The sequence below is a fragment of the Zootoca vivipara genome, chromosome 9 (assembly GCF_965207765.1).
Source record: "Zootoca vivipara chromosome 9, rZooViv2.hap1.1, whole genome shotgun sequence".
Lineage (NCBI taxonomy): Eukaryota > Metazoa > Chordata > Lepidosauria > Squamata > Lacertidae > Zootoca > Zootoca vivipara.
In genome coordinates, this window is record NC_142592.1 from 28,762,771 (window position 1) to 28,789,228 (window position 26,458).

General features: G+C 39.9%; 1 protein-coding gene across 2 annotated transcripts; it reads left to right on the top strand.

Annotated features, from left to right (window-relative positions):
* TBC1D15 (TBC1 domain family member 15) lies at positions 1-25,605 on the top strand. Of its 2 annotated transcripts, none has more exons than XM_035127045.3 (17): positions 1-58; positions 5,107-5,205; positions 5,398-5,472; positions 7,227-7,365; positions 8,478-8,688; positions 10,691-10,784; positions 11,170-11,367; positions 11,455-11,583; positions 13,912-14,015; positions 14,122-14,216; positions 17,472-17,588; positions 18,088-18,188; positions 18,812-18,911; positions 20,715-20,812; positions 22,838-22,954; positions 23,747-23,833; positions 24,219-25,605. In XM_035127045.3, exons 1-17 carry the CDS (start codon positions 35-37, stop codon positions 24,420-24,422), a joined length of 1,992 nt encoding a protein of 663 aa, XP_034982936.2. In that variant the 5' UTR covers positions 1-34; the 3' UTR covers positions 24,423-25,605. The 2 variants fall into 2 exon arrangements, with proteins under 2 accessions (XP_034982936.2, XP_088508070.1); XM_088651944.1 differs by lacking the exon at positions 1-58 and adding an exon at positions 1,499-1,593.
* Positions 25,606-26,458: the final 853 nt, after the last annotated feature.

Consider the following 26,458-nt stretch of genomic DNA (forward strand, 5'->3'; position numbering starts at 1 on the left):
GAGAGCAACGTCATCATAAACACTCGTAGCCAACATGGCGGCTCCTGGGAGCGGAAAGGTAAGATGAAGGGAGCTTTTGACCCGCTGTGGGGAGGCAGAGGCGGCTGGGAGGGTTCCCTGAGGGTTTCCCGGGATGGGAGAGGCTGCGTCTCCCTTCGCTGACCCTCAGATACTGCATAGTTGACGGGGGCGGTGGGGAGAGAAGATGGGAATGATTCGGTGCTCCTGCCTGGCGGTGAGGAAAAAGGCCTTTGGCTTGGCTGGTGGTGGGCCGTTAGGAAGCGGGGGGGGGGGAATGTCTTTGGCGGAAGGCGGGCTGTTTCTTAAGCTGATTGGCTGAGAGAGGTAAGATTCTTACACGTGGAACTGGTAAGGCCAGAGAGTTGTGCTACTGCGCTAAGGCAGCGTGAAGCCCTCCAGGCAACGCGGGTTTCCTCGGAAGAAAACATTTCTTAAGGCTGAATAATTTACACAGCCTTCACTGCCATTCCTCCTTTTACACTTCTCAATTATTAATCCTGTTTTACAAGATAGCCGCTTTACACCAGCATTCCTGGAGAGGGAACCTGTCCAAACCCAACCCCCCTTTTTTGCTGCTTTCTCACTTCTTGTACTCTATGTCCAAAAGAGGGTTTTTAAAAATGTTTTTTATTTAAAAAAAGCCTATTAGGAAGCCAAACTAAATCTGTCTTGTGACATTATAGGCTCTTGAACTACTGTTATCATGAACCAGCTGTTGCATTGTTAAAATTTACTGTGGTTGACATTTACTGTCAGAATGTCATTATTATTTTCTGATAAGATGATTCATGAGGTTAACTGGCTGTCTTGTAAAGTGAAATGCTCTTAAGAGGCAGGGCAGAAAAGAGTGCAGCTGAGAAATATGGCAGGTTGCTGACCTGGTGGTGATTTTAATATCAGGATATGAAACACTGAAGGAGCAGGGGCATTTTTATAGAAGGTAATCTTTTGCTACAGTGTTGTACTTTTCACAGTGAATGCTTTAACAGTGTAATTTGGAGAAGTTACTTAGACACATTTGGTGTTGCATTTCCAAGACAGCATTGAGACTTCAGCATAGTGGCTTCCATATGTTAATTACATGTTTTATGGAGAGGTACTTTCTTTTATTTATCATAAATCTACTCTAATTCACTTCATTGTATGACTTGTAAGTTCTGGTATTATAAAAGTGAGATAAATATATACCCACTTCCTCCATACCCTGCATTATTTTATAAACTTTTATAATGTTCCCCATCATTCACATTTCTCCCAAAACTTAAAAAGCCCCAAATTCTTTAGCCTTTTTGATGGGAAACTGCTTCAGGCTCCTAAATATTTTGATTGCCATGTTCTGCACTTTTTCAATTATTATTGTGTGCAGTTGTGGTCTCAAAAAAAGGATACTGTACAGTATTCTAAATGTGGCTGTGCTATAGGTCTATATAAGGTATTGAGATATGGCTGTCTTATTTTCACTTCCTTTCTTATCTGTAGCATGAACTTCACCATTAAAAAAAAAACACCTGCTGCACAATGAGTTGTCATTTTCGTTGATCTATCCACCACTAACCCTGGATCTCTTTCTTGGTCAGTCACTCGAAATTCAGACCCTCTCTGTTGATGTGAAGTTAGGATTTTTGTAGCTGTAGATTGATAAAGCTGTGTATTTCTGTACTTAACCCAGGGGTGGTTGGTGCCCATGGCATTGGTGGGGTGGAAAGCAGGGAGATTGACAGTAGGTGGAGCCAGAGCCAATGGCTGGCAGAGCAAATTCTAGTTTTGCCCTGTCTTTCCTGCTGAATTCTCCAAAGCAGTAGTTCCCAATTAGCTATTTACTGAGGACTCCCTATTTTTCAAAAGCGAAGCCACGGACCTGCTACTTTTGAAAATTTTGGTAAAAGTTACCTGTCCAAAGCATTTTTTTTGAATAAAATGTGGGGTGGCCCCTAATAAGCAAATAATTTTAGGTTAAAAAAAAAGACCATAAAATTTGCAGTTAGAAGTTCTTTTCCATTGAAAAGTAGAGAGCAAGAGGAGGGGATCCCTTACATTTTTTAAATGATAAGCATGTGAACCCGTCCTGTGGAGCAAGCCATTTGCGCTCTCTCTCTCCCCCCCTCTAATTGCAAGAGCCTGAAGAAACTGTCAGAGGTTTTTACCCAATCCCAGCTCACTTGCCATCCAGCAACTCTTTCACAAGTTTTCCCCTGCCAGTAAGCAGGCATTGGTTGCTAGCTGAGGCTAGGTGATCCATGGATCACCATTGTGGCTTTCACTGTGCAATTAACAAGATAGGTGAGTCCCTGGCAGGGGATGGTGCCGCGGACCCCCAGGGGTCCCTGGGCCCCTAATTGGGAACCACTGCTCTAAGGGCAACACTGAGGCTAAGGAGAATGAAGCTGATAACCAATGCCAATGAATAAGCTGGACCAGTTGCAAGTAACAAGGTAGGCAGGTAGGGCTGGCTAAGAACAGACTGAGTTTGGTGGGGCAGTGCCCCTGTTGCCTTAATGAACCAGCCATGAGTGACCTAACTCTTTAAAACACACAGAGGATAGAAAGGATTGTACATGTTTCCTAGTGAAAAACCTTTATCCAGGAGGTGGAAATTATAACAGAAAAGTTCATTTTCCTCAGGGCAGCAAGACTGAAAAACATGGGGAAGGCACAGGGATATGTATAATTTAGTTTGCTGCCTCAAGGCCAATTTTGTATTGGACTTTAATTTCATATTACCTTTCCTAGCTCTTTGTACATACACCTTTTTTCCTTCTAAATTCCTTAAGGCATGCATGCTTCCACTCTCAATTATCTTGCAATCTCTGCCTGAAATCTTTTGTATATTAGCTGATTGGTGCCTTGTGCTAGAGAATGAAATTAAAAAGTAGTCTGCTACATTTTCTTTGTTGGTCCCACTATCCTAATAATGGCAAGTTTAAGCAAACCTTAATTCCTGTTTACTGCATCAATAGTTTAATTAGCTGATATATTTGTTCATATCACCCATCCTACAAGTGCTTTGACAGTGTACCTACCTGAGCAGAGGTGCAAGTGAATTTAATAAGAACGCTAAATTAATAATTTGTCTATTTTGAGAGGGCAGCAGAAGCTGTATTTTCCTTCTATCACTGTTACATTGAAACTGCCTTCTGGATTGTTGCAGTGATTCATTTTGTTCTGTTTTGTTACACAAAGTATCAGTGTAATGCTTTTGAAGGAGAATAAAGATACTTTTGAAAACAGTTGTGACAAATACATACGGTAATACAGTACAGTTGTGGTAACAGTGAAAGCCGAGGCTGCCTGCTTCAAAATTTGTAGAATTTGTGTTTTTAATTTGCTCTGTTATTTTTTATTTGTTACATTTTTTAATCCTTTTTCTGAAAGGAGCTTGGAGTGTCATATGTGGTCTTTCACTCCCCAATGTATTTTATTCTTGCCTTGAATGAGTTGGGCTCAGAGATAGTGATTGGTCAACGTGACCTTAATAGGTGAGCATGCATTTGAGCCTTCCTGTACATTCAAAGTTAACAGTATGTACGGTATGTTAATAACTTTATAGGACCAACTGTCAAGTCACATGCAGGCAATAAGGAAATTTCTGAGTTATGCAGATTTCTCCCTAGGCTGAAAATTGTGTGTGTGTTTGAAGTAGGCAGAAAGTTGGGGCTTTTTGCAGTGGCAAAAGCCACTCTTTGGGATGCTTTTCTACATAGGATGCTTTTCTACATAGGATAGATGTAGCTCCTTAGAAAGAAAAAGAGTGGGATACAAATTTAAAAATATAAATAAATATACATTACATTGTATTCTTGTTTTTTTTGCATTTGTTTATTTAGGAGGAGTTACATTAATTTTTGTTACAGGCTTCTGTTCAGTTTGCTTCTGCAAAATTATTTCTTTTCTGTCTTAGTCACTCACACACTCAGTAGTCACTCACCTGCTTTCCTTCATTATCCCCCACCACCACATCATCTTTAGTTGTTGGTTTCCTGGTTCAGATATAAGCAATGGTTCAGTGTTGTATGCACAAGCAATAGTGACCCTTCGACTCAAGCACTTCCCTACGCTGTCTCCTCCAGTGTGGTCATGAGGAGATCAGAAGCATATGCTTATTATTTTAATTGTATTCAGAGCTTGTAGAACATTTTTGTATGAAGACCAGTTGACCAGGAGGACTATAGCCAAAACTGGGTGGAGCCAGAGCCAAAAGTGAGAGGAATTTGGAAGATTGTATAGTTTCTCCGCCCCCCCATCTTTGCAGTCTGCATGAAGTTAGTTTGAGAGTTGCATATTTTCTCATAGCCCCAGGTTTTGACAAGCCAGGACAAAAAAATGTGGTTTGATCCTGGGTTGTTTGAACAAATCATAGCTTATACCTAATCAGAGTTCCCTGCAGTTTGAACATAATGAAAAATGATGATAGAAGTGGATGCTTCTGATGTCATGATTGACTGAGCTAGAGGAAGAGAGGCATTTGAAAGAGGAGTTTGAGTCCGAGGTTTGTTGCTGCTTCTACATATAACACTAAATCTATAGTTTGTCTGAAAAGGGACCATTTACCATAGGTTAGTTCACCCACACTTTGCCTGCCATTTATCCAATACTGGTTTCTCCCTTTGTGAATGAAGGTAATTGAAGCTGTTGTAGTTATTGATGCATTAATATTTTGATATTTATTTCTCTGTTTCTGAGTTCTAATGGAGTATTCATTGCAAACATGTAATTCTGTTTAATTTTCTGTCTGGATCAGCTTATGAGGAGGCATGACCATAGCCTCTTGTAACAGAAATCCTACCCAGTTTCTTGCATGATTGTGTCACATATTGAGAAGAACAGGTCTTGTCACCCTAATTCAGAAGTGGGGAACCTGTGGCACTTTAGATGTTGTTGGACCAAAACTTCCATCACCCCTGACTATCATCAGTACTGGTTGTAGCTGTAGTAGGAGTCCAACAACATATAGAGGACCACAGGTTCCCCACCTCTGCCCTAATGGAAGTCCCCAGGTTGGGTTGGACCTGCCCCCAGAACTAGTTCAGGATATCAAATGGTCAGAAAACACTTTTAAGAAACAACTTTGCTTAACTTTTTTTTTAGGTTGTGTATGAACAGGAAGGAGTTTTCATTCACTCCTCCAGTGGAAACAGTGATGATCAGGATTGTTTGTTATCTGGGATACTGAGAGTCATAGATAAGGTATTAAATCAATATTTTGTGTGTTATATTTCTTGTGACTTTACCTTCTGCCTTTCTATCCTGCAAAGATAATTGTCTTACTGACCAAAATACATAGTGTGCAAAGTAAATGGAGGCTATTTTTGTAAATGGAAAAAAGTAAAACCTTAATGGCATTGAGTCACTTGAATAATTGCATAATTTGTGTTGTAGGATACTGAGGTGATAGTAGATTGGCGATCACTGGATGATTCATTAGATTCGTCTAATATACTATATGCTAGAAAGGTATGTTGATTACTTGCAGCAATCTTTTTTTGAAAGGTTTGGAAAATTGATTTTAAAAAATAGTAAAACAAAATCTTCCTTTTATTCTCAGAAACCATAGCTGTTACATGGTAAAGTAACATAAAGGCCTAATTGTACTATCAGAGTGTGGGGTGCAGGATCCATAGATCTTTGATCGGTTTATGTGATGAATGTTTTTTAAAATGCTATTATTAATATTGGTACATAAAACTGAGTGTATTGGTTGAGATCCATCTACAGTGGAACCTCAGTTTATGAACACCTCGGTTTATGAATTTTCGGTTTATGAACGCTGCGGACCCATCTGGAACGGATTAATTCATTTTCCATTACTTTCAATGGGAAAGTTTGCTTCAGTTTATGAACGCTTCAGTTTATGAACAGACTTCCGGAACCAATTACACCCATGCTTCAGTTTATGAACGCTTCAGTTTAAGTACTCCGCGGACTCGTCTGGAACGGATTAATCCACTTTCCATTACTTTCAATGGGAAAGTTTGCTTCAGTTTATGAACGCTTACTCCGCGGACCGTCCGGAACGGATTAATTCACTTTCCATTACTTTCAATGGGAAAGTTCGCTTCAGTTTATGAACGCTTCAGTTTATGAACAGACTTCCGGAACCAATTGTGTTCATAAACTGAGGTACCACTGTATTGCAAATGGAAAATATACATAACTGAGAAAAGGGGATGAGACATTTATTTGGCTCAAATGGCCTTAATGGGGACCATCAGTAAGAATGGAAGGTAGGTTATGTGCTGTACAGTACTTTTATACATTTTCTAGTATAAAACTGTTGGAGTAATATGTTGTATGTTCTCTAGATAGTGATCAGTGAAAGATAACCAATCCAAATCTGTTGCTTTAAATTACAAACTCATGTTCCTTGACTCCGCCAGAAATACAGTTATTTTGTCCCAATCTTCCTCCCCTAATAAGGAAGGATAAATATGATGGTGGTTCTTGTTTTTAAATTTAATTTAATAGAACGGTCAAGGCAAGGAGTATGCTGTTTTTAAGTTTTTAAATTATATTATACTATGACTTCTCCCTTCTAACTTCTCTAAACTAAAAATCCAAATCTTTCCCAGAAGTGTAGTTGCTCCATTCTCTCAATCACTTTGGTTGCCCTTTTTGGAATCTTTTCCCAACTCTATAATCCTTTGAAGTGAGTAGATAAAAACTGTACATAGTATTCCAGGTGTGGTTATACCATACATGTCTATAACAATATTGACAGTTTTACCTAATGATCCCTAGCATGTAATTTCCCTTTCTCACAGCTGCTGGACTATGGCTCATCATTGAGCTACCCACCATGACCACAAGGTCTCATTCCTGGTTAGTTGCTGTCAGTTAAGACCCCATGGGCATATATGTGAAACATAGATTATCTGCCCCAATGTGTATTACTTCATACATGCTTACATTGAATTGCATTTGCCATTTTTTTTCACCATTCACCCAGTTTGGAGAGATCCTTTTGGAGCTCTTCATAATTCCTTTTTAACCACCCTGAACAAGTTGCTATCATTGCCAAGCTTGGCTACTGCACTACTCACCCTTAATACTAGAACATTTATGAACAAATTTAAAAGCACAGGCACCTATACTGATCTTTAGGGGATTTTTTTAAAATAAAAAACAACAGGAATATTGGGGGGTGTCTTTTTTTATTAATCACTAGCTACAAGTGAAACTGTTTTTGATTTTTTGGATATCTTATTTAGGATTCCAGTTCTGTTGTTGAGTGGGCACAGACTCCTAAAGAGAAGACTTCGCGAGGGACAGAACATCCGAACAGTTACGAGGCAGAATGGGATATGGTCAACACAGTCTCTTTTAAAAAGAAACCACAGTCAAATGGAGGTAAATGAAGAATACTGTGTATAAAAATATATAAGCTATTCCAATGGATGATCCCAGACACTGAGGTTTCTACATGTGGAAGAGACCGCTGGGTTGGCCCCCTTTCCTTGCTCAGCTGAAAGCTGCAAACCTATGGCTGTGCTTGTGGAGCTCCTCTCATCTGATAGTGCTGATCACCTGTCTGTGGTGGAAAGCTGGGCTTTAATGCTCTGAAGCGGGGTAAATTTGTGTAAAAGCATGCACTCTAAAAATATTCCATCTGTAGCAGGTAATGGCCGCTCCCCACATCAAATGGGGGTGCCTTTTGTGTGGTTGCGCGCAGCCCCCCTGGACCTATGCGGCACCCAGCAGTACAGCCTGACTTTGCCCCCGCCCCCCAGCCGGACACTTGGAGGTCTCTGCCTACCTCTGCCAGTTATGCTATCCCGGCTGGGGAGGCGTTGCCAGGAGATTTGGCCAGATAAGGGGAGGATCGCCCTGCCCACACAATAGAGTGCGGAACTTACCTGGGAATCCTCAGTCAGCTCCAGAGCCAGCTGTGCATGTAGCATACTTCTTCTTTTTTGTCTTTTGGGTGTTAATGTTATAATACGAACTAAATAAGTGGTGTTGCTTTTCTAATGACAGTTCTTACCGTATGTCTTTGATAGCGTACTGTATATGCTATTGGTTCGGTGAGAAGAGTTGAATGAATAAATCAGAATTTGCAGATCCTAGTCAAGTTGCATAGCAATATATCAACTGTGTTTTACTGTCAGACCATTGCTCCATCCCTGTCCATAAAGCGGGATATCAAATCCAAACTCCAACTCCCTCCTCCTCCTCCCTCCATTCAGATAGACAGTAATGGACATGATTCCCCAAGATCTTGGGCTGGGATTTTCTCAGCCTTCCCACTTCAAATTCTTTTAACCAGAGAATAAGCCTGGTGCTTTGTGAAGGCATGTCACCACTAATAGTGGTGGAGCTAGCCACACTGAAGGATTGGATGCAATGAGTGCTGCCATGATGTTAAGTGCACTTATTCTTGGAAGTAGTTTAAATATATTCCAATGCTATGCACTGCATATTGGCTTTAGATCAAGAAAGTAACGTATTCTTTTCCCCATTAGATGCTACTGTTCACACAAATGGAGAGAACAAGTGGTCCTTCCTGTTCAGTTTAGCAGATCTAAAGTCCATTAAGCAAAACAAAGAAGGAATGGGATGGTCCTATTTGGTATTCTGCTTAAAGGATGATGTTGTCCTCCCAGCTCTTCACTTCCATCATGGAAACACTGCCTTATTGATTCATACCCTTAGAAAATATGTGGTGCTCTGTGAGTAAGTATTCATTGTGAGGAGTCTATTTGGTCAATTATTCTAGCTTTACTGTTTGCATAGCCATCATAATGAGTTGATCAACTTTTTATTTTTTAAGCCAGCCAGTGAATAAATAATGCTTCTAGTCATAGTTTTTAAACACATCAATAGGCTCAAGTTGTGATTTAAAAAAGAAATACTAGATTGTCATTTTCAAGTACAACTCTGTGAAGAACCTGTAATGTTACTACAGGATGCATTTATTTATATATTACCTGCCCTTCACCTTAAGGTCCCTGGGCAGGTTACAATATTAAAAATATACACCTCAAGTGTCAAAAGCTAGGGTAAAAAGGTGCATTTTTAGTTGACATTTTGCACAGAAACTCATACATAGATGATTTTAAGATGAGAGGCCAAGCTATAGCAAGCAGGTAACACTACAGATGGGAGAAAGGAGTGGCAGGTACAGAATCTCCTGAAATACTGAATTCTCCTTCCCCTTCTGGCTGTCTACAGTAGGGAGAAGGTGGGATGCAACATAGAACACCTCAGCATTCTTTCTCCCTCTGCCCAGTGGCTGTAGCTAGCAGAAAAGCTGCAAGGAAATCCGAATGCAGCACTTCTTAGTTTTCCAAGAATGGCAGCTTAGTTCAGAGACACTTCTTCAGATGCTGGTGGCCAGGCTTCTGTAAACAAAACATCCTTATTGTAAAAATATCCGATAGAGAAGTCATTGTAGCCCTGTAGCTGCGCTAGCCTTGAATTTGGGAGAACTTTTTGCAATTGACCAGGTCCTTAAAGTCTTCCCTCTCTTACCCTTTGCATCTCCTAGATCTGACCCTTCCTGCTTTCAGGACTAATCTTTTCAGTGATTTTTATCTGTTGGCTCTGCTGGATCAAAATGAGTGATCCAGGTAATAGGAAATAAATAATTTCTTTTGGAGACTGGTAACAAACAGTTCACCTACAATAAGCTCTCCAGTAGTATATAAACTAAGATCACAGTACCAGCTAGTCAGAGGTCTGAGAGGAAGAGGGAATTTCTGTGATGCACTGAACAAATACAAACCTAGGCCATTGACTACTAACAATAAATATCTGACTGACTGAGATTGTTGCCCACATCTTGTATTTAGTCCCAGACCATGACTGGACATCTTTTAACTTCTCTTAAAAATATACTCTAAATGAGCAGGCATTTTCTAGTTGGCACTCAAATCTGTCAGAAGCTTTTATTAGTTTCAAGGAAGTAATGCCTAATTAGAGAACTGAAGTATACAAGAGAGTAAATAGGATTTCAAAGTTTCTTTTGAAAGACTCCGAGTTCAGTTTAATGTTACCTGAAAATCCTTATTTCCTTGGTACAATATCGTAAATAACTGCTCAGAGCAAATGAAGTGATGCTAATTTATTGTGAATATTACTCAGGATGAGTTTAATTAAAAAGGAAGTATCTTTAAGAGGTTTTCTTATTCTGATGGGTTAGCTAAGTATGACACATCACAACCTTTGCTTTCTGGGCTGTATTAGCAAGCCTCAGTTCTGGTTTATTAACAGCCGTGTCATCAAGACTGATTATATCGCCTCTTCTGACTTTAAGATGCAATCTGTTGTTGAATTTCATATCCTCTGGCACAAATGCTGCATCCTTCCATGCCAGCACTGGAAAGCGATAGCATTTATTAAAAGTCTTATCTAAGGCTTTAATAACAGAATAGGTGGTAGCTGTTCCAGGTAACAATGAATAAATGTAATGGTGTTTTGTTTCAAAAGCTAGTAATAGTGAATCCAACCAGCTAATTTCCTGAATAAGCTTGAGGTGGCAATCATATAATTTCAACTTTTTTTTTAATAGTGATGTCTTCTTTCTGTATATTTATGTGTGCACATGCACACATATAATCCTCTTAAAATATTGCAGAATGAATTCACTTTTCTCAAATGTGAAGGCTATATTGTTGAATTTCCCAAAACAAAGACTCTGATTCTAGAAGGGGAAATGGTATGTTTTTGTTCACAGATCTCCACAGGACAAGAGAATTCTTGTGAACTGCCAGAGTATTTCACAGTCCTTTGAAAATCTCCTTGATGAACCAACATATGGTTTATTAGAGGTTTGTGTGATTTCCTATTTGTTTAATTCAGTTTAAAATTCCAGATTTTAAAATGCCCAATTCTTGAAGGAAACCAAATTTAAACCCTGGGAATTTTCATGCTGGCAGATCCTTATTTTTCTTTGCTATGTTTTCTGTACAAAATGAAGTTTGTATTTGATTTCTTTTTTAAATATTAGTATCCTGCCCTTCTTCCCAGTGGGAACACTGAACTGATGAAGGAGGCTGTAATGCGTTCTTTTGGAGATGCATTTTTTTCAGCTTCCTGTAGCCTTTTGGACAGCTTGCGCTTAAGAATAAATGTCGTCTTATCAGATTTTTTTTCTTTTTTTAACAAATTTGTGTGAGCCATTTCAGAATTTGTTTACCCCTGTGCTGTTCTCAGAAATTGAAGACTGATCCTTACACAGCAACAATGGGAAGATTTTCGAAAGTGACCAACTATATAATTGATAGTTTACGAGGAAGTGACCCAGCAACTCAGCAGCGGCCTCCATCAGAAATGGCAGACTTCTTTAGCGATGCTATACCAGGCTTAAAAATAAATCAACAGGAAGAACCAGGATTTGAAGTCATTACACGAGTAAGTGTTCTTGATAGTGAGTGTGGTTTTAAGATAAAAATTAGTGCGTTGGTAATAATTTAACAGCTTTTCTGGTGCATATTTTAGATTGATTTAGGAAAGCGACCCGAAGTGAACAGAAGACAGCCAGTGTCGGTTGAAGAATGGACTAAGAATATGGATTCTGAAGGGAGAATCTTAAATGCTGACTCCATGAAACACATGATATTCAGAGGGGTAATATCTTAGAATATCTCTTTAAAAACTGCATTTGATTCCTTATTGCTAGGACTGTAGCTAGCAGGTACATGTATTTGGTTATCCATCCAGAAAAGGTTAACTGAAATTCTGAATCATGCAAACAGCAATACTCCGAAGTGACTTACCATCAAATCAGGGGTAGCTAACCTGTGTTCCTCCGGAAGTTGTTGGATCCCAACCCTCATCCACCCCAGCCAGCATGGCCCATAACCATGGATGATAGGAGTTTTAGTCCAACCACACAGCACGCCTGATATATAAACCCTTTAAGTTCTGTTGCGAAACCAGTGATTTCACACTGTGGATTTCTAATGCCATGTTTGGAGAAGCTCACTCCTTTTCATGTGTGTCGATACTGCCAATTGCAGGACTGGTCCTTGAGTGGCCGATACTGAATAAGGCAGAGTTATGTGAAAATACATTGGAGTGAACAATGCATAAATAAGAATTTAGCAAATAAAGAATGCAAATATTTTCGGACAGAAATGAGGATGTGCTAGCCTTAGTTTAAGGTTTAAATGAAGTTCACTACGGCATTAGCTTTTTATTCCATGGCCATTGATAGAACATGGGTGTCTTGAAGGAGTTTGCCCTAAGGCTGAGATGGGGAACTCATGACCCTCCGGGTGCTGTAGGAGTACAGCTCTCCTCTTTCTTGACCATGCTGCCTGGGGCTGATGGGAGTTGGAGTCCAGCAACACCTTGACATTGCATCCTTGTGCATAGTGCCACTTGCCGAAATCTTTTCTGGATGGCTCTAGGTAAAGCCAATTAGGACTACCTTTAGAACTTGTTGGAAATTATTTGTAATGTCGTAAGATTTGCTTTCCCACAGTGACTTCCATTTAACCTGAACAGTGTGTTATAGATCGGAGTAATAGCTTTAAAAGACAAATGGTTTCAGTATTTACACTTAAAGCTTTCAGATCAATTTAGAAAATGTAAGTTTCTGTCCAAAGACATATGAATCTACATGTCTATAAGATGTGACATGAGAGGGAAGGCGGCAGAGAGCTTAGAAAGGGGGATGATGCAGAAAAACATGTAATTTAATTAACCTCCAGGTTGATAACTTCATTTTTTTTTCAATGCTTCATTTATAAACAAATGCCTGCAAAATCTCCTGGCAAGAAAGATCTTGGGCCTCCCTAATGGGTCCATGGCCGCCCAGTTGAGACTAGAATTGGGATTATCCATACCAGGATAATTATCTACTACAAATCCCTTGCAGAAATTCAAAACTCACGACTAGTTAAACAAGCCTTTACAGCCCTTACCGGCAGCAGCACCTGGTCTAAGGCCATGGAATTCATCTGTGACCGCTACTCCCTTCCAGACTTTGCTGCCCTGACCTCATGGGAAAACGATAAAATCCTCAGTTGGATCCTAGCTAGGGATGAAGCTTTCGATCTAGCACAATCTAAAGCGGCCAAACTCTCCACGTGGCTTCCCCACGTGAAGGCAGTTAGATCTCTGGCCCACTATCTGAGCGAATTGACAAACCCCACGTTAAGAAGGACCTTCACACTAGCTCGATTCCATGTCATCGCCACAGCATTCTTACATGGAGTTTTTTCCAACACACCATTGAACCTTCGACTCTGCCCATGCAATGAGAGAAAGATTGAGGACTATATACACTTTTTCTTTTACTGTGCTTTATATGCCTCGGTTAGATCCAGGCTTCTCTCTTTAATCCCGACGACCATCACACGGGACATCGACCACATGAAGTACCTATTGGTGAACGCCAACCCCTTGGTTTCACATGATGTGGCCATCTACATTTTACAGGCCCTGAAACTCAGGGCCACCTTTTTGGCTAACTTGCCGAGCCCTAGTCCTATGTAAATCCCTGTTATACTCACAGTTGATACGCCTTGCTTTATCTTTTACCTTACCAGTCGCACTTAGCTGGATTTTATATTTAATGTTATAGTTGTATTTGTTGTATTCTATGTTGTTGTGCAACAGTTGCCTGTTTGATCTTTTATATGTGCTATGGCTATATGGCTAATGCAATAAACTTTGATTGTTTGATAAATGCAGAAAAATATTAAGGTGGGGAAACAAACGTAAAAGGTTAGGTCTTAATGAGCATCCTAAAAAGAAGTTGAAGAAACTAGGTGATCTCACAGCACGGGAAAGAACTCCTCCCCACAAATGACCAGAGGTAATCAAGCATAGGAAACAGTAGCAATAAAATTAGGTAATGTTACCTCCTGCACAACTACAGGATTTTTAAAAAGTTGTTCTTATAAAGCGCCTGATGTTGCCTTTGCTATTTTATTATGTTCTGCTTAGGGCCTTTGTCATGCTTTGAGAAAGGAAGTCTGGAAGTTTCTTTTGGGTTATTACCCTTGGCACAGTACTAGGGAAGAAAGAACAATTGTACAGAAAAGGAAAATGTAAGTACGGCTCCCTAAAAACAATGTCATAATGTGGAGTAAACTTTGCATACTTGCAAGACAACTGCTTACGAATATCATTACTACTATCATTTTTTTTCTTCAGAGATGAGTATTTCAGGATGAAGCTTCAGTGGAAATCTGTCAGTGAAGAACAAGAAAAAAGAAACTATAGATTGAGGGACTACAGAAGTCTTATAGGTAATTTTAAGAAACATAGAAGGCTTAGAGATACATTAGTGATAAACTTGTACTCCTTTTTTTAAAATTTGAGGTGACCTCAATTATCCGCCATGTTTGTTAGATTGTTTCTGTAACAAAATTATGACCTGTTAGGTTCAGTGTGTTAGGATTCATGCCTTCTTTCTCTTCCATGCCCTCCACTGTGAGCAGAAGACATAATAAAGAGATTGATAATGAATAAAAATGAGCCAAACAAACAAACTCACCATTCTTTCAACGAGTGATCTCAGGGCTGCCATGAAACAGTGTATTTCAGTCACCAAATGCCTGGATAAACAGGAATGTTTTTAATTTCCTCTTGAAGTCAGCATGCATGCTGTGCAGCCATTTCTTTTCTGATCCTTGTAGTTGATGCAATTTTATTTTGCTGCTGACTGAAATAAAGGAAAGCTGAGTGTGTGCTGAACTTTATTTCACTTTAAATAAGTTTCTACAGGTTGCTGACCATATGTTTTGGTAGCCTGTTATAAACTAAAACTAACATTAAACTTCATTATTCTCTGCTCTAACCAGCAATGGCAAACATTTTAAATGATTCATAACATTAGCAATAACTCTTAAAGGCAAGAGGGAAAGTTTGAGACCAGAAAGCTAAGTTGTATGTTTAATGTGCATCACAGCAGGCATGCAGTCACACCAGTGTAAGAAGCATGGTAAGATTTTTAGTTTAAAAGCAGCAAAAAGGGAGGCACATCTAACCTTTTTCCTTCTTGCTGCTTCTCCAAATTTCTATCCTTTAGCCACTTTTCTCCTACTGACAAGCATGTATTTTGCTACTGAAAGCAGACACACATTCAGAATACTGAAATTTGACTTGGAGATACGCTTTTGAGGGGAGAAATAGTTAATGTTCTTGCTTTTGGCATTTGAAGGCTTTTTATTTTTTGCCTTTTAATACAACACAAGAAGTGTCAGAGTATAATAATAATAATAATAATAATAATAATAATAATAATTTATTATACCCCACCCATCTGGCTGGGTTTCCCCAGCCACTCTGGGCGGCTTCCAACTGAATATTAAAAACAATACAGCATCAAACATTAAAAACTTCCCTAAACAGGGCTGCCTTCAGTTGTCTTTTAAAAGTAAAATAGTTGCTTATTGCTTTGACATCTGCTGGGAGGGTGTTCCACAGGGTAGGTGCCACTACTGAGAAGGCCCTCTGCCTGGTTCCCTGTAACCTCACCTCTCGCAGCGAGGGAACCACCAGAAGGCCCTCGGAGCTGGACCTCAGTGTCTGGGATGGATGCTGGGGGTGGAGACGCTCCTTCAGGTATACAGGACCAAGGCCGTTTAGGGCTTTAGAGGTCAGCACCAACACTTTGAATTGTGCTCGGAAATGTACTGGGAGCCAATGAAGATCTTTCAGGACCAGTGTTATATGGTCTTGGCGGTCGCTCCCAGTCACCAGTCTAGCTGCTGCATTCTGGATTAATTACAGTTTCCGGGTCACCTTCAAAAGTAGCCCCACATAGAGCGCATTACAGTAGTCCAAGTGAGAGATAACTAGAGCATGCACCACTCTGGCAAGATAGTCTGCAGGCAGGTAAGGTCTCAGCCTGCGTACCAGATGGAGCTGGTAGACAGCTGCCCTGGACACAGAATTAACCTGTGCCTTCATGGACAGCTGTGAGTCCAAAATGACTCCCAGGCTGCATACCTGGTCCTTCAAGGGCACAGTTACCCCATTCAGGATCAGGAAGTCCTCCACACCTGCCTGCCTTCTGTCCCCCAAGAACAGTACTTCTGCCATCCATCCTCCAACCGCCTCCAGACACTCACACAGGACCCTCACCGCCTTCACTGGTTCTGATTTAAAAGAGAGGTACAGCTGGGTATCATCCACATATTGATGAACACCCAGCCCAAACCCCCTGATTATCTCTTCCAGCTGCTTCATGTAGATGTTAAAAAGCATGGGGGAGTGGATGGAACCCTGAGGCACCCCACAAGTGAGAGCCCAAGGGTCTGAATGTAGACAAGAAGCTTTATTCTCCCTTGGCTTTACTATAATGATCTTATAGTTTGCACAGTAGGGTACTTTGCTCCTGTCCAGTCCTTTTTGCTCCAGTGCTGAGCTAAACCAGGGTAAGGCTTAGCATGTAGTCCAAGGCAGGACTCATGGTTTAGCACATTCACTTACCACAAACTAAAGTCTTGGTTTAGCTCAGCACAGTGCAGCAGTACAAAGGGCAAGAGAGGAGCAAAATGGTTTCAAGATCCTCTCTGTATCCTCACATGCTTCTGCGGTTTGGTAAAGCATAGCTAAGTTTGATTCACACAACAAGCTTAGTCAATGCATTTTAATCAGATTCTGATAGTGTGTGGAATGTTACAGTAGTATAAAACTCTACAGTATATGCTCAGAGACTGAGCAGATAAACAAGTGGCCCATGGGGGTCGTTTAACCACCCATAGACCCCCACCGCCTGCTCAGCTGGCTCCCGTGCACCGTGCTAAACCAGCATGGAACGGAGCGGGGACCTCCTTCTGTGATGCTGGCCAGCTTCCCATTGGCTGCAGGAAGCTCCTGCAGCCAATGGGAAGCTGCATATGCTTCCTCCGCGCCGGAAGGAACACTGGAAATAGCGTTTGCGCATGTGTGCATGCGTGCGCACACTCCAGCACACTACTGTGGCGTCTGCAGGACCGTGAACCGGCCTAAGCCACAAAAACTTTGCCGACCCCTGAGATAAACTAACTTCAGTAACAATTGAAGAAACATGGGGAAATGGAGTGTCCTAATAAAACATTCTCATGCTAAACCAAGCAATTAAACTTTGAAGGCTTGATTACATATCAACTCCTCACCATTAAATTTAATGTAACACCACATATCTAGTACATTTGAGTGACATTTTACATTTAACATATCTCAAATAGACTCTGCCGTGTGTTAATTCAATGAAAATGTTTTACATTTTAATCGGGAGGTTTCTATAAAAAGTGTACTGTTTTCTAAGTGTTTGGAAATCTGCTTATAAGAAATCATCTTATTTGAGACAGGAAGAATTTGTCTTAAATACTCTTAAAAGCTGCTTTAATGCATTTTAAATGACATCCTCTGAATTTAGTTGTCTTTACTAGGCACTTCAAAGCTCAGCACAGTGTTTGAGAAATTGGAAATTTGAAGAGCATCCTGCATTTTTTAGATATAGGCTTAGCAGAAGCTGTTTTGAAAATGTATTAAATCTGTGTGCTGTTTTCCAGAAAAAGATGTAAACAGAACAGACCGAACAAACAAGTTTTATGAAGGTCAAGATAATCCTGGGTTGATATTGCTTCATGACATTTTGATGACCTATTGTATGTATGACTTTGATTTGGGTAAGTAGGATTCTACTTATGTATGTGTACTACTGTGTCTGATCTAGTGTAACTTATTGTAATTACCCTTCAGAGAAGACTTGATGTACATTCTGTCTTAGATGCCTGAATTAATTATGCGTTTTACCATTGGTTGCACAAGTGGGACCTGCAGCAAACCTGTTAAGTTTTGGTACTTATGAACTCCTGATTTTGGAGATCAAATAAATGTATCAAAGTTTCCATTGCTGGGGGTGAACGCTTATTTGAACAAATACCGTATTTTTCCATGTATAAGATGCCCCCTATTTTGGGGGGACTCCAAATTAAGAAAACACCCCCAGCACTACCCATGTATATGACAAGCCCCAATTTTAAACCTTTTTGGGGGGTTGAAAAACCTAGTCTTATACACGGAAAAATACAGTAGTTTAGGAAGAGGATGGGAGAAACTAAATAGTTACTATTCAATCTTTTGGGTTTGCCACATATCACCAGTTCTCTCTCTCTCTAATAAAAGGCTATGTTCAGGGAATGAGTGACCTGCTTTCTCCGATTTTATATGTGATGGAGAATGAAGTTGATGCCTTTTGGTGCTTTGCCTTGTACATGGATCAAATGGTAAGTCTTTTCATCTTCATTCCTGTTGTTAACTTCAGTTACCGTTTGATTGAAACTTATTTCTTTAACTTCTGTTTATCATTAAACTTTTGTTAGCAATTTATGTAGCATTTCACTTGCAGCGTAGCAACAGATATATAAGCAAGAAATGTATGTTCCATAATTATAAAAATAATGCTGTGTTTCAATGTTGTAACCTGCCCTGGGACCTTAGGGTGAAGGGTAGATAAATAATAATGATTGGCATCTATCTGTCTCGAGAAACAATGGAAGAGTGTGCCTTTGGGGGTAAAGTCAAACTGTTGAAGAATTACAGTGCCTGCTGTGGCTCTTGAGACCAGTATGAGAGAGACTTATTTTATTGCAGGTGGGGCAGATGAAGCTGTCCAGTCTCATTGGACTCCACATTATTCTAATTTGCTTAATTCAATGAATTAAAATTATCAAACCCATATCTGATCTTGAAAGTGAGCTGCATGGAATGCTGTTAGCATCCCAACAGGACCAAAATCACTTTAATGTTTAGTTTTGTTATTATATATTTGTTTTGATTTAATGCTCATCTTGGCCCTCATGTAGAATAAAAATATTCTAGATGCTGCTTCAATTTGTTTCCCATTAAGCACCAGAATTTTGAAGAGCAAATGCAGGGTATGAAGACACAGCTAATTCATCTGAGTACTTTACTTCGCTTGCTAGATAGTGGATTTTGCAGTTACTTGGGTATGTATGACAGCTCAGAATAACTTATCACTGATTATTATTATTATTATTATTATTATTATTATTAATTTACACCTTTTTCCATTCTTACACAATAGTTCTTTTTGACTTCCCACCCAGCATTCCATGACAGTTCTTTTTACATCTTGATTGACTGCATATACATTATTTTTTTCTACCTTATTTTCCATGCTCTCATGTCTTTAATCTTGTCAGCTGTCGGTCACAAAGTTACCTGGAATTTATACAGTGGTACCTCTACTTACGAATGTTTCTACTTACGAATGGAGCTCCGTCCGCCATCTTGGATGCGGTTTAGATAGGATTTTTTCTACTTACGAATTTTTAGATAGAGTTGCTTCTACTTACGAATTTTTTCTCCCAATGCATTCCTATGGGATTCGACTTACAATTTTTTTTTACTTACAAATGTGCGTTCGGAACGCATTAAATTCGTAAGTAGAGGTACCACTGTATTTTTAAGTCATATTTCTGTAAATATTCCCCCAAGTACGCCCACTCACTTCTTGTCTCTTTATCATACTGAATTCTTATTTTAGTTGTCCTACTGGCTTCTGGTTTTGCCACATGAAGGGAAAGCTGTAGCTGGTTGCGCTCCTTCCGAGGGAAATCAGGCTGTCGTGGAGGTGGGGGGAAAGTGTGGGCTCCACATCTCCTCAAAAACTTCAGAGCTGAACTGGAGTTCCCAAAGAGCTCCTGCAGCGCCAAAGGGTCCCCCCCCACCTTTCACCAGGAGAAAACTTACCACTGTTCTTATCTAGAATCTAGACAGTGGCCGTGTTGGCATGCCCTGTTAAGTCAGAGTTTCTGGCTTGTTGTGGTTTACTGAGAATGAGCAGCATGTGCATGCTGCCCAGTTGCTGCCGCTTCACGCCTCTGGCATAACCAGAAAAAACAAACCAGGAAGTGTTGGTTTCACATTATATCCGAATCAGGGATCCATGATCAGCAAGCCAACAACAAACAATTCCTTCAGAGTGGCTCATGATCATGGTTCAGATGTATTGACTTCCTGGTTTGTTCATCACACTTAAGCCAGAAGAAGTATGGGAGCAAACAGGCAGTGTGCATTTCCAGGAAACCAGAGCTTCCTATTCCTGGTAAACACAGTAAGCCAGAAAGTCTGACTTGGGACATTCAAACACAGCCAGTTGCTTAAAATACTTTTCCTACACCAATTACTTTCTCAATTGTTGTAAAGAGAGTTCTGTGCTATTTAGATACTGTTTCAGTCTTGCCTGTCCTCAGTTTACTTTCAGAGCCCTTTAGGTAGCAATGATTAGACTCCCACTAACAATTGATTGGGCAGTGTTCTCGAAGCCACCAACATGAGTCTGACCAAACTGCGGGAGGCAGCGGAAGACACGAGTGCCTGGCGTACTCTGGTCCATGGGGTCACGAAGAGTCGGACATGACTAAACGACTAAACAACAACAACAATTGATGTTCAAAGAGAGACTTGACTAGGACCACAATCTCTCAACCTAACCTACTTCACAGGGTTGTTGTAGGGATTCAGTGAGGAGGGAGGAACCATGTGTACCACTTTGAGCTCTTTGGAGAAGGTGGGATATAAATGAAACAAACAAATAAAATTATGGTCCATATTTTCCTCAGTTTCCCACCCCAATAAACTCTAGAACAAACTAACTTTTTGTAAGCAATTGTAGCCAGCAAAGCTGTTAGATGTATTAATATATTAAACATACTTTAAGTGATTCACAACCAGCATTTCTGTCAAAGATTTATTTGTTCATGTTCTTTTTTAAAAAACTATTTTAGAGTCTCAAGATTCAGGATACCTTTATTTTTGCTTCCGGTGGCTTCTAATAAGATTTAAAAGAGAATTTAGTTTTCAAGATATTCTTCGCTTATGGGAGGTAAGAAATTTCTTTTTATTTTAGTACCTACCACCTAAAATGCTTAAAATATGATTCTGGAGGAAAATACATACAATTTAGCTAAACTGCATCATGTTAAAGCAATGTATAAATAGTGGCATCTAGAGGTGGTAAGACTGTGGCCATTGGGCCTTGATTCTGCCACCTGGCTGTGTGGGTGAGGAAGTTCATAGTTGGCCAAGAGGGGAGACTTATACTCTCTTGTTTGCTCTTAAGTACTGGAGGAGCATTAAGTACTGGATGAACTAGCCTAATCCCCTGCTTGGTGCAGAAACTCCAAAGTTTAATTTAAATTAAAGTTTAATTTAAAAATTAAAGAGGCATCTGACAGATGGTTGCCCTATTTCTGCTTGAGGACTTTCAGAGAAGGAAAGCAGTTTGAAGTTAGCACCTTATTCCTCACAACTGTTATGTTTTTATTCCTATTCAGGATTTTCTCTTGCATGCACACTGTCTTATAAGGTGCTATTGAATAATAGTTCCCAAGTTCTCATTACTATCAGCACCATAAAGGTAAAGGTAAAGGGACCCCTGACCATTAGGTCCAGTCGTGACCGACTCTGGGGTTGCGCGCTCATCTCGCATGATTGGCCGAGGGAGCCGGCGTATAGCTTCCAGGTCATGTGGCCAGCATGACAAAGCCGCTTCTGGCAAACCAGAGCAGCACATGGAAATGCCGTTTACCTTCCCGCTGTAGCGGTTCCTATTTATCTACTTGCATTTTGACATGCTTTCGAACTGCTAGGTTGGCAGGAGCTGGGACCAAGCAACGGGAGCTCACCCCATCACAGGGATTCGAACCGCCGACCTTCTGATCAGCAAGCCCTAGGCTCAGTGGTTTAACCACAGCGCCACCTGGGTCCCTATCAGCACCATGTAAACTTGTAAAAAATGCACAAAGCATACCAGGGTGAAAGGAAATGTCTCGGCTTACAACAGGGTGGCTAATCCATGGGCCATATGTGTGCTCCCCATGGCATCTCAAGAATCCCCCCCCCCATTTGTTACCTTTAAAATATAATAATGTGTTATGGTGTACTCCAATGCGTCCCACACAATGATGCCAAAAGGCTTTCTGTAGGTCTCCCACAGCCTCCTCCCTCAAATGTTTCCATTAAAAAAAAACTTAAATTACAAGTAATGTTTAAAATTATAGGTCCCTGCTATGATACTGTTATGCTGAAAGGTTTTTGGCTGTTCACCAAATTTGTCCATTAAAGAATTTTTAAAATATATTTATTGCTGCCACTCTTGTGGGTTGGTTATGGATCAGTGCAGCCCTTAGCCCAAAGAAGACTAGCCACACCTGGCTTATAGCTCTGAATAACAATCTTAGGACTCACTTAATTGCTCCAATACCCCCTGATCTGCTACTGCATGGTTCTGTCACTTTTGCTACCACTAAGAAGGTGACTTGCCCAGAATATCAACTCGTGGGATCAGACAGTTTCCTGGCAAATACAACCCAGTCACTGTAGTCAGAGTTTGCATTTCTTTTTTTCTGAAGTATAGAGTGTATATCCATATTCCAGTTTTAAGAGTCCTGAAAACTTATTGTTCCAAAATAATTCTGTTAAGTCCATCAACCCATTTATTCCACTGCACTTTGAATACTACTGGTTTTCTGATCCTGATTTCATTGAGGCATAAAGATCCTAAGGATCCACCCAAAATATCTGACATTCATTGAGGGTGACAGATGCTATCAGGACATAGCTCTACCATTTGCCCTTGTCAAGATCTTCAGAATGTAGCATGAAATTAATTATAGATAGTTATTAAGCAAGCTATTATGTTTTTCTGTCTAGATAATAGTTTAATTAGCTGGCAACCTCTACTGAAATATATGTTAGAAAACTAGTTTTTCCTTCTGATGTAGTTTTAAGTTGCCAGAAAAGTAAGTGTTTTGGAAGGCTGCTAAAACTGTACTATTATTTTAGTACCTTACACTTGTGGCATCATGTTCGAGTTTTTGATTCATCAGCAACTTCAATATTCTGCTAGGTAATGTGGACAGACTTGCCTTGTCAGAACTTCCACCTTCTCATCTGTTGCGCTATCCTTGAATCCGAAAAGAAGCAAATTATGGAGAAGCATTATGGCTTCAACGAAATACTGAAGGTATCTCTTGCATGTTACTCTAGATCCAAATTATGTTCTATCCTTTGTTCCTGTATTTGAATACTATTAGCATTTCATTATGCAATCCTCTGTGAGATGGAACAAATGTTAATTCTCAGCCACATTTCTACTGTATTGAAAGATGCTTAATGTGGCTTCGTTAGTAGATCTTAGTAATTTTTTAACTCATCAAGTTGAGAGAAAGTAATATGAAGCAGAGTTTTCATACAGCATATAGACTGGTTGTTTGATTTTCAGAGCTAAGAGGACTTACTGTTTATACTGAGGCTGATTTAAGTGCTTATTTGGTGAGCTACCCTAGGTAAGAGGATTCCAGTAGAAATAGGAAGCTCCAGTTGGACCTAGTGACTTGTCTTCAGGTTATGGTGTAAGGAGAGGCCACACACAGAAACACACAACAACCCACAATTCAAGGCAAAACTATCCTAGACTACTGGGGATTGTGCAGGAAGATGGCAGTCCCTTCCAGACTTTTTTCTACTCTTCTCAGCATTGCTGCATAGAGATGGTGGTTTTGTTGGGTGGCTGCCCCTGAGCCTGGGGAGGTGCAGTGCTGAGGAACCATAAATCCAAGTAGCAGACATAATTTACATATTGCAATCTTAACCAGATGCTAATTATGCACGTGTATTAATCAAGTTAGCATTTCTTTACTTAAGGTTATGCTAACACTAGGAGCCAAAGTTCCGTGGCTCAGAAAGCTGTGCATTTAGCGTGACACCCTCCCCACATCCTTGGTTGCACTTCGTCATTCTTTTTCTTCCGTTTTAGCATATCAACGAACTGTCTATGAAAATGGATGTTGAAGACGTACTTTGTAAAGCAGAAGCCGTTTCTATGCAGATGATAAATTGCAAGGTAAAAGTCAAGCATATTTCATGAGCTTTGCATAAACAAATGAGATTTAACCAGGTTGATAATTATTGAAACAAACCCTTTACGGTGTGTGTAGCTTATGATGCCTTTGAATGAAGGGTGGTATGCAAATTTAAGAAGTAAATAATGATGTCATAAACTGCTGCAACACTCAAAATAATACTGTGCCCAGAGATAAAGTGAAATCTACCTATACCAATTTTAAAAGATAAGGATTTTCTAGTCATCCTAGAACTGCTTATTGAACATCTTTTCCTTCTAGAATTAAGAAAAGGCATATTTTAGCTCAAACTTACATGCATTTAAAGATATGCTTCTTGTGTACTTAGCATGTTAACTTAAAAGAACACATATTTTCTTTTCATAGGAATTGCCTCAAGCAGTCTGTGAGATCTTGGGATTAGAGAACAGTGCTGCAACAACACCAGATTCAGACACTGGGGAAGATGAAACTGCTGGTGGAATAAGTCACTCTGCACCAGCCTATTCAAACATCTCCAAGCCTGTTGCTGCTGCCAATGGAACAAGTGAAAGTATTGAGCAAGTGACCCCCACTGTGCTGGCAGATTGAATCTTGCACAATTATTTGTCTGCATTTTTGAAGAGACACTTTATTATACCTGTTTTGTTTCTTTCAAGCACTTGAGGTGGATATTTAAGTTTTTGTTTTGATTAAGCTTTAAAGATTTGGAAAACAGATCATGTACTGTAATACTCTTGCATCAAAGCTTTACAATGTGACCTAATTATTTTTGTAGTTTCTTCTACCAAAGTAGCCTTCCCCCCTCCCTCAGATAACATTCCCTAATACTTTTGTAGCCAAGTGCATTTTTTCCCTTTTTGGTAAAATGGAAATCAGATGAATGTGAATGGCATGGAAATAAATGCATCTTTATCACTTTTACTTTGAGAAGTCTTGAGCATGGATGGTTCTTGGATATCATAAGATTCAAAAGTCTATACTATTTCCTATGTGAAAAGAACATAACTTCATAAACAGTGCTTTGTAAATGAAAGGATTATGTCCTTTCTCAAATGTTTACAAAAACATTTGTTAAGTATTTGTGGTTGTTGAATGTAGATTTGCAATGAGGATTTAAATTTGTGCAGTTCCCTGATCTTGAATTTTGTAATCCAGGGGGTTGGCTGAACAGTACATTTTTACATTTTAACACCTCTACGCTTATACATATGTATGTATAAATTAGTTACATATTCAAACTTGTGAGTATTAAAGGATAAATCTATTTTTGACTAAGTAAACTTGGCTTTTCATTCAGGCAATTTTGACCAAATTTTAATACATAACTGTAAACCTTCCTATTTTTGAAAAATATTCTTTTCTTAAGGCTATATTCAGGTTCTGAATTACTTTTACAATGGCTTTCTTGCTTACTTAACGAATAATGTTTCTTTGCTGAATAGTATAGTAACTGATTTAAAAAAATCAGCTTCAACTGCCTTTACGCTAGACTACTTGATTAAATAAAAGCAGTTAAAAATAAATGCAAATTATGTTGGGTGTGTTTCCCTCATGTAGTTCTGCATAAGCTCCCATGGAGGGCACAGATAGAACAGAAGATTCTTATGGCGGATTGTGCCCCTTGTCCTTAATAAATGACTTGCATATGAGAAAACTCTACGCTTATATACCATTCTTTCCATTTTTATAGTAATGTGGGATCTGACATAGATTCAGTTGTATTTGTTCCTGAGAACCATTGTACATAGTATGAAATAAAATGCAAAAATTACTTAATGTTTTTAATTTAAAACAAGAGAATCTTGTGTGGGGGAAAAGCCTTCCTTGATTTCAGTGATTTGCACACAGATGTAAAGTATACAGTGAAGAGCTATCTAACTTTCCTCTGGTAGAACACTTTGCAGTTGACAGGTTGCAAAAATGAGGGAGTTGAATCGTCTTGTCCCCTTGAAATCAGTGGAACTGTGTACGCAACCAAGCACTTCCATTTCAGTGATTTCAATAGAATTGCATCATGTTTGGCAATGTGGGTTCCTGCTGAAAGTCATCTTTACAAGGCAGCCGCCTAAATTTAAGTATTAACTTGAGGGTTCCCGGGGAGATCACAGCCCTGGTGCAGACAACATACAAGCCAAACCATGACTGAACTCTAGGAATTCCCCTGTGTTTGCCAAGTCATGCTTTGGCTTGGTGTGACCTGTAAATTGGGCTAATCAGGGTAGCTGTATCCAGGGCAGCCTACCTGCCTGCAGACTGTCTCTCCAGAGTGGTGCATGCTCTAGTTATCTCCCGCTTGGACTACTGTAATGCGCTCTATGTGGGGCTACCTTTGAAGGTGACCCGGAAACTACAACTAATCCAGAATGCAGCAGCTAGACTGGTGACTGGAAGCGACCGCCGAGACCACGTAACACCGGTCTTGAAAGACCTATATCGCCTCCCAGTACGTTTCCAAGCACAATTCAAAGTGTTGGTGCTGACCTTTAAAGCCCTAAATGGCCTCACTCCACTATACCTGAAGGAGCGTCTCCACCCCATTGTTCCGCCAGGACACTGAGGTCCAGTACCGAGGGCCTTCTGGCGGTTCCCTCGTTGCGAGAAGCCAAGTTGCAGGGAACCAGGCA

What these genes read in the sequence shown, in the direction of transcription:
- TBC1D15 (XM_035127045.3), top strand. Translation starts at nt 35, where the DNA reads ATGGCGGCTCCTGGGAGCGGAAAG. An exon ending in TATGTATGACTTTGATTTGG is followed by an intron (nt 17,589 to 18,087) that starts GTAAGTAGGATT and finishes CTCTAATAAAAG; the next exon opens with GCTATGTTCAGGGAATGAGT. An exon ending in TGCAGATGATAAATTGCAAG is followed by an intron (nt 23,834 to 24,218) that starts GTAAAAGTCAAG and finishes TTCTTTTCATAG; the next exon opens with GAATTGCCTCAAGCAGTCTG.